This window comes from Cavia porcellus, unplaced genomic scaffold (assembly GCF_034190915.1).
Source record: "Cavia porcellus strain 051 isolate PalLab524CR breed Dunkin Hartley unplaced genomic scaffold, mCavPor4.1 scaffold_14, whole genome shotgun sequence".
NCBI lineage: Eukaryota > Metazoa > Chordata > Mammalia > Rodentia > Caviidae > Cavia > Cavia porcellus.
The window spans coordinates 73,215,694-73,228,020 of NW_026947497.1; the positions used below are offsets into that span (position 1 = coordinate 73,215,694).

General features: G+C 40.3%; 1 protein-coding gene across 3 annotated transcripts in view; it reads right to left on the reverse strand.

Annotated features, from left to right (window-relative positions):
- The window catches only part of Fgf12 (fibroblast growth factor 12), a 509,492-nt gene that overhangs the window by 326,208 nt on the left and 170,957 nt on the right, over nt 1-12,327 (reverse strand). The window contains exon 1 of one of the 3 annotated variants that reach the window (XM_063261237.1): nt 10,051-10,141. The exons of the other annotated variants lie outside the window; for them this stretch is intronic. Coding sequence (XP_063117307.1) covers nt 10,051-10,141 — 91 coding nt within the window. Of the gene's footprint in view, nt 1-10,050; nt 10,142-12,327 lie in introns of those variants that run through there. 3 annotated transcript variants of the gene reach the window in all.

A 12,327-nucleotide genomic window follows, 5' to 3' on the forward strand; every position in this document is an offset into this window, starting at 1 on the left:
ACCACTTTAATTATTCACAAAATGTTTTACTTATTATTCTCCTTCTAAAACAGAAATTTTTCCTCTTCTCTAAACCCATTCCTTGTCATTTGGTTCCATTTTGGCATTGAAACGTAGACTGGCATTCATATTTATATCATTGAAAGTGACACACTGTGAGGGCTAATACTCATCTTGTTCTATATGTACATTTTGACCCACAAAAGATGGTGCTTCTGTGTTTTCCAAAGCATCGGGAACAGTCTTGATTTGAAGTTCCCCCTTCTCACTTCCTTGCCAAGAAGAAGGAAATCTTGCCCTGATGGGTGAGACCAGAGGGAGAACAGAGGGAAGACAGGCCTGGCCTCCTCTGGATTTCTCCATGGGATAGCATGCCCAAGGCTGGACCCATGCTGACCTACCTAGTGGGCACTTAGACCTGACCTTATAGGAAGATGTGAATAGCAGATTCTTCTGACTCTTGCTTGAGCTCAACAGAGATGAGGCTGGAGTTTTCATCCTGGGGGTCCACCCTACAGATGCAAACCTTCCCTCTAGCGAGTTGTGTATGTCAAGATTTACTTTTGGAAGACAGCTCTTAAGGTTAAGTTTCACCATTTTACAATTTAGTATTATAACAATGCAATAAGAAAATAAGTGCTTCAGTAGCCATCCACCTGCCATGCTGTTTTTCCCAACTGTTTTGAATCCATGATTGAGGCAAAAAACAGAAGAAGCAGAAAGAAAAGTGATTGCTGATACACCCCACACGAGCCCAGTGCACACCAAGATTTTACACAGGCTGCTTTATCAAAACAAAATCTATAGAGAGAGGCAAGGAAAGTGGTTATGACCTAAATATTCAGCACCAGCTATCAGGCTCATAATTATATCCTATTAAATAATTTAAAGTCATTTTTTTTGGACAATCTTGTGTAAAGCGACACATCCATTAATGTTTTTAAATATAGATAAGTTTAAAATCTACAATAGGACCTACTTTCTCTCCTACCTACATCTTGACTTATATGTAAATAAAAGCATTAGCTACAGCACATAAATTCATATGCACATAAATGCAAACAAGCACACACACACACACACACACACTTAACAATAAAAAGAGAAAGCCCCCTTCCTACCACCTCAAAAGCATCGTTTCTGAAGAACCATTATTAACAGTTTCTTCTAATTACTTTTGTAAAAAAATTCAAATGTTTCAACATTTACAATAATTGTTTAATCCCACTGGAATGAAACAAGGTGAAATACTTTTGCGGTAACATTTGCCAACAATGTGCGTGCACACGCACACACACACACACACACACACTCATACACTTAAAAGTTAGATATAGATGCACTTAAAATTTTAAGATCTTCAGGATGAAATAAATCTACATGGACATATAAATCTTTACTTAGAGAAGCCATACTTTCCTCATTCACATTATATAAGGAAATATGTTATCCTACCAATCTCATGATAAGATTAGCGAGCCAAAGGCCAAAGATAGTGATTAACGTTCTTCATTTTCCATACTGTGGCAGATTTAGAAAATGCAACACCCACTTTTTATGTTACTCCTTACCATTTCCAGATAATCGTCAAGCTGTTTGTGAATATATAACTACCAGGCTAGGTTAGCACATATCACAAATGCCCCCAATTTTTTATCTCAAATAATCTTTTAGCCTCAGCTTTTGAATAGCTGAAACTATAGACACATCCACTATCTCCACTCAATTTATTGTTTATGTAGTGCCAGTGTGGGTCGAGGGGGAAGGGATCATCACTATGCATTTGAGAATGGCTTCATAAAGAATCACTTTGCTGTACACCCACAAGTCCCTAAATGTCAAGGTCAGACACTGAACCATTATGATTCATTGTTTCTCAAGTTCCTCCAAGTTAAGCAAATAATTAGTGCCTTAGAAAATGATGCAGTTAGCAACAACCCCTCTCCTATCAAAAAAGAGATTCATTTTGTGCCACTAAGTTTTATTTAAAGACCATGCAATCGCATCCCAGCTGGCTTCATTGAAGCAACAACGTGGGCAATCAGTAACACCAACTGCAATGCTATCGTTTCTATAAACAGTAAGGATGGAGGGGGTAGGCTGGTACTAGAAGCTTATGTATAAACAAGAAAAATAATTTCAGTAAGAGAGATATTATCTTGGCAGCTTCACAGTGTCTTTCTGATTGGCACCCAAGAAGATTCAAATGGCCTGTACTTAATGGCATTAGAAGAAATATTCAGACATAGCATTCATAATAGGATGCAAGAAATTAACACGGCATAAAGACAGCAATTGCTACGCCAAGTTGAACAAAGTAAAACAGTCTCATTGTTTCAAGATCACCCATAGAAATCGAGAGAATGGATCTCTAAGCAGCCCCTGGATGTCCTTTTATATCTCTGATACTACAGAATAGAACTTGAACTTGAAACTTTCTAAGAAGCTGATACATTACCATGTATCTGTGAATAAATGTGACATGTTAGAGTAGGAGCAGAGGAGAGGTACAATACAGATAACTAAACCAGACATCTGAACATGGGCGATGATGGGTAGGCTTGAATTGGGGTGTAGGATAATTGCTTTTGTGAAAACCTCCTTTTTTGATACCTTCATCTCATTTTCATTGAAACACATTCTTCCAATGAAATATGCAAAAGCATTACTCCCTTCCTCTGCGATACTCATATGTCATCTCCCTAGCATTTATTTTTGAACTCCTGGATGTTTTTCAAGCTCAGGAATATTAATACAAATTCTAAAATGAGTTAATTATTCCCTTTTTGAAGTGATTCTCACTATCAAATCTAAACTCCATTAAGGTTTGTTAACATGAAATAAATTGAGCCTTACAATTATTTCATTTTGGCATGTACTCTCATATTATATACTTTTGCTTGTAAGTACAGTATGTAATTCCTGATGGGTCCAGACTACACAGAACCTAGATTGTCTGCTGATCTGAAATATGGCAATTCCTAAAGTCAAAACATGCATTTTGATTGTTTGCTTTTCTGTTTGTAGGAAAGAGCAGAAAAAAAGAGAGGTACCATTGGAGAAAATTAGTTGACATAATACATATATTTCATGCTTTGGAAAAAGTCTGTTTTCCTTCCTCTCTTCTGCTCTAGTAAATTCGGAGCCAGGCAATGCATCCTTGGCCTACGTCCTGGATGAAAGCACTGAGTCCAGTCCCTCCCAACATAAAGTGCTACCCTGATTTTTATTTCAAATGAACATATTCTCAGTTTACAAACTTGAAGAAGAAAAACATGACTTATTTGCATTTGCCTGCAAAAACTTCAGTAATGATGAAATACACACATTGTCTTTGATTTTCAGGTAATATAGCTAATTCTTTACTATGTATGGTTGGTAGAATAAAAGGTAGTCCATACATTTCAGGGAAAGGAGGAAGACTAACTGATTCATAAAGGTTAGGACAATTAAATCACAGTTTTGAAATGATAATCACAAAGTACCTTGATAGAGGTACAATAGAGACCTACTACATCCCAGTAAAGAAGTAGATATCATTTAAAGAAAATATACCAACCAGACAAAGGTTCACATAAAACCTAGATTGTTTGCTGACCTGAAATAAGGCAAATCTCAAAGCCAAGACGTGTACTTAGAATGCTCATTTGTTTGCTTGTTAACTTACTAGAAATATGATAACAAAACTATACATTTTGGTTTGTGAAACTAATTATTGAAAGACTACAAGTGAAGGCAATACATTTATTTATAATATGTTTCAGACGACATCAAAGACAACTTGTAATGCTTTGACCAGAAAGAATCCTAAACATAACCTAGAAATCTTCCACTAATTCTTCTTATTGTAGGCAGCATTGCCTTATTCAGCCAGAATAAGGTAGATAACAAAGTACCTTAAAGATAAAGCTACTTACAAAGAGAGCCTTTAACTTTTCATTTGTACTAAATGTCCATTATGGCTCCCGTGGTGGGGTCTGTTCCACTGTGGGTCCTCAGGGACACAAGCTAACAGAGTGACCATTACCTTCCACATTATCAGGAGCAAACAGTTTGAGGTGAACTGTGCTCTGGACAGTTTAAATTTTCATGTGTAAGTATTCCACGTCTATTTATGTTTCATTTGACAAGGCAAATAATGTAGTCACTTGTAACTTCTCAGGAAAGTGACAATTCTATTCTGCAACAGACCAAAAGGTGGAACCAAAATGTAGTATAAAAAGTGTTAATGATAACTCTATAGTGAGGAAGTGAATGATAGGAAAACAGTCAAAAGACATGAACAGACATGAAAAGTAAGCGTATGAAGCCATCCAACTTGGTAACGCCAAATAGGGAACTGCAAATTAAAGCAATGAGATATCAAGACACACCTACTGGAATGCCCAAACCAAAACATGCAAACCCTAAACTCTGGTAAGGATGTGGAGCACCAAGAAAGGATGCAAATGCCCACACAAAAACATTTACATTCATGTTTACAGACATTTTATTCCTAATTCCCAAAACTTAAAATAACCAAATTGTCCTTTAGTATGTGAATGTACATAAGCAAACAAGAGCGTATTTTTCTATTGTTTGAAATGAACTATTAAATTAAGAAAAGTCATGGAGAGAACAAAAATACATATTACTAAGTGAAAGAAGTCAACATTATAAAGGATACATACTCTGTTATTCCAACTATATGTAGTCTGGAAAAGGAAACTACATGGAGAACATGAAAAGATTGCTGGTTTTATGGTTAAGGAAGAGTAAAGAATGAATAGGTAGATTAAAGAGGATTGTTTGCACAGTAAAAATACATTATAAAGACAAATACACGTCATTATACATTTATTCAAACTAACGGGAGGCACAAAATCAACAATGAACTCTAATACAATCTATGGACTCTGGGTGGTAACACATCAATGGCGGCCCACCACTGGTGACAAATGCCCTCCCCTCGGATATTGGTAACAGGGGATATTGGTTACAGGGTAGTATCTCTGTATCTTTTGATTCTGCTGTGAACTTAAAGCTACTCCTAAAGGATCACACCTATATGAAATTCCTCAGAACTTTTACATTTCCACAGAACAGTCACTTATCAATTTGCTTTTTAATACCACTCCAAAACAAATCAACTAACAATGAGGATAAATTCATAACCTATTGACATTTATATTGATAATTTCATGTAAAACAACAAAAATGTTTTCAAAATAAAAGCCATGGAAGAAAAACTAGCATTTTACATATCAAGTAAATCATTTATTTTAACCACTGGGGTACTACTGAAAGAGTAAAGAGTTTTAAACTTATGATATAAAATCCACCTCAAAGATGCTACAATAAAGGTAATTACTGTGAATAGATAATAAATTTCTTTTAATAAGTTTTTATAAAAAGGGATAATTGATGGCAGTTACCTACTAAAACCACTCATTTCAAAATTTAAACAATTTTTAAAAACTGAATACACAACTTCAAAAGGAGAACTGTAATATTTTTTGTTTTGTTTTGTATTCTGGAGCTCTTTGCTTTGACAGATTTCTGAAGACTGAAAAATCTAAAATGTCCTCATTAATAAAAATGCTAATTCACCTGTTATAAGGCATCTATTATGTACATCTTTTTTAAAAAATGCAAAGAGATTAAAGGTGATAAGGATACTTACAAGTACAGTGGAGTTCTAAATAATTGCTTAATATTCATTATAGAGCATCCTTTCGTGGGAAATAAATTTACAACAGATAACTACTTTTTATTTTAAAGAAAAGAAAGAAAAAAGTGGAAAACTCAAAAAGAAATAAAAAATAACAAAAGCAAAACAACAACAAATAAAAAACAACAATAGCTATATAGCTTTTCAAGACAATAGGAAGTTAACAATGGTTGTTATATTACAAATTGTTACCTTCTAAATAGTTGTTCAGTTTACCAGATATGGGAATAAAACAAAACAGGAAAATGGAACAAAACACTGGATATCAAAAACAAGACAGAAGAAAATCCCCTACAGTTGCTACAATGCCCTCTGCCATCCTCCAGGCAGATGCCCAGACCAGGCTTAGACCTGCAAAGTCAACAAAAAATGCAAGCACTAAGTTGTTTTGTTTCTGTTTGTTTGTTTAACCTCAGTTGCTATCATCTCAGCCTGACTTCCTCCAGATCAGTTCATTGCTGACTTACAGGGTAGGGGTAGAGGGGGGCTCTTGTCTCTTCTTTATTCTCCTCCCGCCCACTCCCCATCAGAGCTAGGGGCAGCTGCCATGAGGCAAATAACTACCTTGTAATCAAATACCTGTTCTGGAATCATTTCACTTTCCCATTGTGTAATTAGACCCCAGACACCTTAGATATGTAAGCATCTGACGCAATTTGATAGTAAGTAGGTAGTTTTCATTTGGATGCACATATGCTACTTGAACACAATGGCTGAGCTTTAGTTACGTTTTTAATATAGCTAATTGATTAATTACTTTTGCTCAGAATGATTCACTTCCACACTAAAGAAACGACATGATTATTAGTTCCATTTCAAAACATCTGTGTACTTCCAGGATTCAAACCCTCTCAATGAATACCACAAACCAGTCATATGTAGATGGAGAATAAGGGTGATTTTCTGGACAAACCGTGATAACACGAGAAAGCAAGGAAGACTTGTACACACACATGCACACACAACATGTTTACACTTATTTACAAATATTGTAGAGATTTGCTACCAAAGTGTTGCCCTCTTCGTTAAGACTGAGCTCAACTCACTTTCTCTAGAGCCTAGGGCTTAGGACAAGAATCTCTGTTCTCCAGCCTTAGGTCTTGGCAGCCAAAGTGACGAGAAATGGACAACACTGACCTCTTTAACAGAACGCTTCTGTTTTGCCTCAATTACATCTTCAGAGGAATGGGGGCATGTAAGCTACTGATTCAACCGTTTCTCTTTTGTGAGCCTGGCTCTCTGTAAAAGTTGCTTCTCTTGAAAAAAAAAAAAAAAGCCTGCTCCTTTTTAATTTGAAGTACTTGAAACTTAGTATTCATCAGGTTAATAGAAATGGCACACACCAGAGCAAGAACGTTAAGAATTTTAAATTTCTAATCCATCTTGGAGAATGGGTTCCTTGTGCTTAAAAATCATCTTATTTTGATAAATGAAAAAAAGAGGGAAAAAGGATATAAGACTGATAATTTAGCAACTCTACAACAATTTAACCCTAAATTGAGCATACATTTCATAGCTCATTTTATCTCCACTCTACTGAAGTAAGGATTTTTAAACTAATGTAATGGATTATTAGACAATACATTACTGTTTGGTAAGAGAAAAGTTAGGAGAAATAAAATATTTTAGTTATACAGAAAAGCTAAAAATTAATCATTAGTTTTACCTTTATAGCCCCATTATTTGATAACATCTAAGCTATTGAATTATCTATAATTCCAAAAAAATCATCATCTGCTAATAAATCTCTCCACCTATTATAACAAATTAAGTTCATTCCTTCTTGTGAGTCTCATTTACTTCAGTTGTGAAATAATGAGGAAGTAGTTCACATGAAAATCTGTTATTACATGTTGACATGGCTCAAAATATTACTGTGTTTTTAGCCAAATTTTAAAAATTGGAGAGTTTAATACAGTTCATTTTTTATGGTTTACTCCATGAAAAATTTCTAATATCTTTACCCAAATTTCAACATAAACACTGGGCATACCAACATTACGTACAGAATTGCTGTGATGTCATGCTAATGACACAAGTAACATAAAAGAAATCAACTGAAAATAAAAGACACAAATATATTAAGCAAATTACACATGGCAAGCTTAAAGCCCTTAGAATAGTGCCTGGCATACACTGAGAGTCCCATTAAATCTTCTGCTCTTATTAATTCATCCAACCTTTACAACAACTTGTAAGGTAGATATTAATCATATTTAGACTTATGCATAAACTGAGTGATAGCACGCTCCTATTAATTATATACAGTCATAAGCTAAAAGGGCCACAATTCAAACAAAGGCAGTATAATTCCAGAAACACTTTGTACATAACACTACATTGCTTCTGTAGAAAGAGTGAGAAAGAATCTTCATGTTCTCTTTTTGGGATTTTATCATTTTACAAGAATTCCTACAGAACGATAGTTCCCAAGGATCAAATTCCTACTCCACAAAGTAAAAATGCAGGAATAAATAACACAAAAAAGTTCTCTGAGAATCACGTTAAATCAAGGCAGATGTCAGATACAGAGACCAGGCAAGAGTTATCCCTTTTTCCATGTTTTCTGATGCAAATCATGAATTTTAAAGTTTCCTAGTGGTTTACTGACACTATTTTGGAATCAGATCTCTTAACTCGGGATAAGTCTCCTGTTTGCAGCAATGTATTCTTTCCAATCATACACGTTTCTATTTGTTTCTGTTTGTATTTGGAAAAGTGACAGTAAGTTATTTGAATATCTTACCTAACTTTACATCAGGAAGTTTGCTGTTTTTATTAAACACAGTCAACACTATAAAAGTTTTCACATCAAAGAAACCAATTCGTTACAATCTATTTATCTTTTCTTTAAAATAGACCTGCAAAATGGCATCTTATTAACATACACCTCTACTGCTTTCCTGAAACGTGTTTATCAAAGAGTAGAACTTAAACCTGAGGCCTCTTACTGTAAAATATGATACAATGAGCTTTAGCACTTACAAAGATGGTGACAAATCAAAAAGAATGTCTACATAATCTGAATTACACAGAAGGAAAGCCGTGAGAAGTCACCGCTGATTTCATGTCGGAAAAGTGTGTTCTCTTATCTCACCTACAGCTAACTGATCTAAATATTTCCTCCTAAAATAACGTTATTTTTCATTTTGACTAGTGAGTAACCACACAAGGTTTTAGAAAGGATGAGTGAAACCTTGATGCCTTCTAAGCTTTCCAAGTATAATTTACATCACTCCAGGACAGTGAAAACAGGTGCCATTATCAAATGAACCTGATCCCCCAAAATAACACACGAAGTTTCAAACACAAGACCTATTATAATGTTGTTAAAGTTTTGAGTAATAAAGTTACTTAAAAGTTATGGATCCTAAATATATTCTGTTCCAGAGACACTTCTTCAGACACCACAGAGGACCTTCGCTCTTCCTCCACATTTTTTTGTTTTTTGATACCAGGAGTGGGACTCCAGACCTGGAGCTTACCTGGCGAGCGCCATGCTCCTGAGCCATGTTCACAGCCCACTCCCAATTTTAATTAAAAAAACACAGACCCTGAACTAGCACCTGCGAGATGAATAGATGATTGCTGTAAAGAAAACTTAAAATTTTGAGCAAATAGGTAGTGGAAAAACTGCCATGCATCAGTACATCTTATTTGCTGTTAGTTCTGCTGTTTTATTTTGTTTTTAATTCACAATATTACAAGTCATTCAAAGGATCTGATTTTTTTTCTTTTCCTCCCCAAAAAGGCCATGGCTAAGTGGGCCTCTCCTCTTTTGCACCAAAGACAAACGCCTCTGGAACTCCGTGAAAAACTTAGGCCCCCAGATCTAGATGACAGAGGTCTACTTTTCAGACAACACAGGAAACATCGGCGACACTACCTGCCTTGCCAGCCACCTGTTTAAAGGTCCCCCCTTCTGTCCAAGGCACCAGGGACTTCTCGCTCCGCTCCGGAGACACTGAACAGCTCCAAGTCTCAGCTGTGCTCGCAAATCACGAGGCGCGAGGCTCCGGGAGGCGCGAAGCAGGTCACTGGCGCCCTGGAAAGAGACCCGCGGGTCCGGCGCGGACGGACGGACGGACAGCCGGCGACAGCTAGCGCGCTCCACAGAGCGCTGATGACTTCAGAGATTTCCAAAACACACACACACACAGGCACAGGCGCGCACACCGGCGTACTCACGGTGGGGCTCCTGCCCGGCCAGTGCGGCACCGCCTTCCTTCCCTGCCTTCCGCGGAATAAAGCAGCGGAGGAGGCGCTCAGGGCCCTGGAGCGGGGCGCGCGCCCTGGGGCGCAGGGACAGGGCTGGGGGGCTGGGGAAGCCACGGGCTCACCGCTTAGGCTGTCGCTGGACCTCAGGCTCCTTCCACAGAGACACTGCAGCATATGCACTCCTTTCTCCAGGGAAAGCGCAAGAATCTTCATGGAGCAGCGCGCGCGGGGCTGGCCCGCTCCCCGCCCACCTCCGCTAGGCGTCCAACCGAAAGGCGGCCTCTCTCCGGGCGCCGGGGCCCGAGTCCATGGCGCGCGCGTCCCGGGCGCAGGGTGGCGGCTCGCACATGGGTGGCGAGGGCGCCCGGGAGGGCGCGGGAGGAGCGCGGCGGGCGGGCGAGCGTCGCGGCCGGGACGGGCGGGCAGGAGGGAGCAGCGCCGCTCCCCCCGGGTCGGCCCTCGCGGGAGCCGGCGACGCGGCCACACCTTCGTGGGCTCCGGGCGACACTCGGGGACTTTCCGAGGCAGGCGGCTCGCCTGGGCGGGAGGGTGCGGGGAAGCCGCGCGGAGGACGTCACTGCGAGCGGCGCCTCCTTCCAGGTGCGGGCGCCGGGAGGAACGGGGACGGGGACGGGACCCCGCTCCCGCTGCCTCAGTGTCCCCGCCGGCCCAGGCGGGGGCGCACGGAAAGGGGCTCGGCTCTGCCGGAAAGCCGGGCTCCCATGGGCTGTGGGAGGAGTGAGGGCGACTCCGGCTTGGGACCCGGGCGGAAGAGAAGAGTCGGAAGGAAGCCTGGACCCTGCAGGCTGCCGGGCGTCAGGAGGGGCTCCAGGGAACTGGGGGTGGGGGAGCCAGAGGAGTGCGGGGTGAAGCCAGCTCCTGCGGAGAGCGACGAGGAAGAAAGTGTGCCAACGCCTGGGCAGCGCGCCGACCTGGGCACCTGGGTTTCCTGGCTGGGGCTGTGACCTTGGGCTGGTCGCCTCCTTGGGTGACTCTGGGGTACCCAGGGCGGGGAAGAGGGTGTGAAGTGGAGGATGGGCAGATTCGCGGGACCCTCTGCGCGCCTTTGGCTTCCTGGCAAAGCATAGTGTATAGGTGCAGTGGGAAGTGGCCCCAGGACCGACCAGAGGGACCAACCAGCGGGTGAGCTGGAGATCTGAAGAAAACAGCGCTTCCCTTCGGCCCTAGTATTCTAGTGGGCTCAGATTCTGCCCACAGGGTCCACAGGACTAAGGCGAGGGGTCTCCGGGAGCCATGAGCTTTCCCATGGGTTTAAAGGTCCCAACCTCCTGGCCAGTCACTTGAAGAAGCCATTAGCGCCCTTTGGGAAGTGTGATGCATGCAACAAAGTATGCAGGCCATCCAGTCCTGAAAGATGCCACCCTACCCTACTTGAATCTTGGTGGAAAAATGGGACCTTCCAGGACAGCATGTAGTAAGAGTCCAGATGCAGAAATCAAAAACAAGCAGCCTGAATTCGAATTCTTAGTAGCTGTGTGATTTTAAACAGATTACTTCTCTTGGGTTTCAGGTTTCTGTTTTTCATCTTTAAAAGTTAATGACAAAGTCTATCTCACACAGCCTTTGTTGAAGGATAACACAGACACACGCACAGATTATAAAAATATACAGCCACTCATTTATAATAACGTTAGCCATTATTAACGCTAGCCATTATTATTAATGGCATTATTATTAATCCTCGTTTAGGGTTGTGGGTTGCATTCACTTTTCGGTGAACCCCTTTGTCCATACTGTCTGAATTTCTACTTGAACAAGCCAAGAGACAGAGCATCCAGCAGCTCCCCAGGTAGAACACTTCACAAAACCTGCTAGAAGGTTTACCTGGACATTGAGCCAAAAACAGTCTTATCAATGTTACCTAGCACTGACTGGTTAGTTCTCCCTGCAAGGAAGTAAGAGAGGTTTTCGGAACATATTTCCTTGTTTTTGTTTTTGTTTTCATTTTTTTATTTTTTATTTATTTATTTATTTGTTTGTTTGTTTGTTTGTTTCCAGGCTAACCCACCACAGTACCTATTTTCTAAAAGTTGAAATAATGGTTCAGTTGCCTGGAAGAAGTCTTTTTCTTTATTCAGAAGTTGTGTGAGAAAACCAGAACATGTGGAGCCCCCAACCAAAGCTTCTGTATGCTTTCTTAATTCTTTCCAGAACTGAGCTCCCGGCAAGGCGTTCTGGAACAGATCCGTGACTTTGCAGTCCGCTCAGAGTCCCATTGTTCAGTGGGACTGGCAGACATCTAGGGGGTTTATTGAAAATCTTGCCAAAGCTGTCACACTGTTATCATGGAGGAGGTTCTGAGGCTCCACAGCAACTAACCACAGCATTGTCTTTCCTGTCTCTGCGGGAATTAGTAAAAACTTGGCTCATCTGGGATT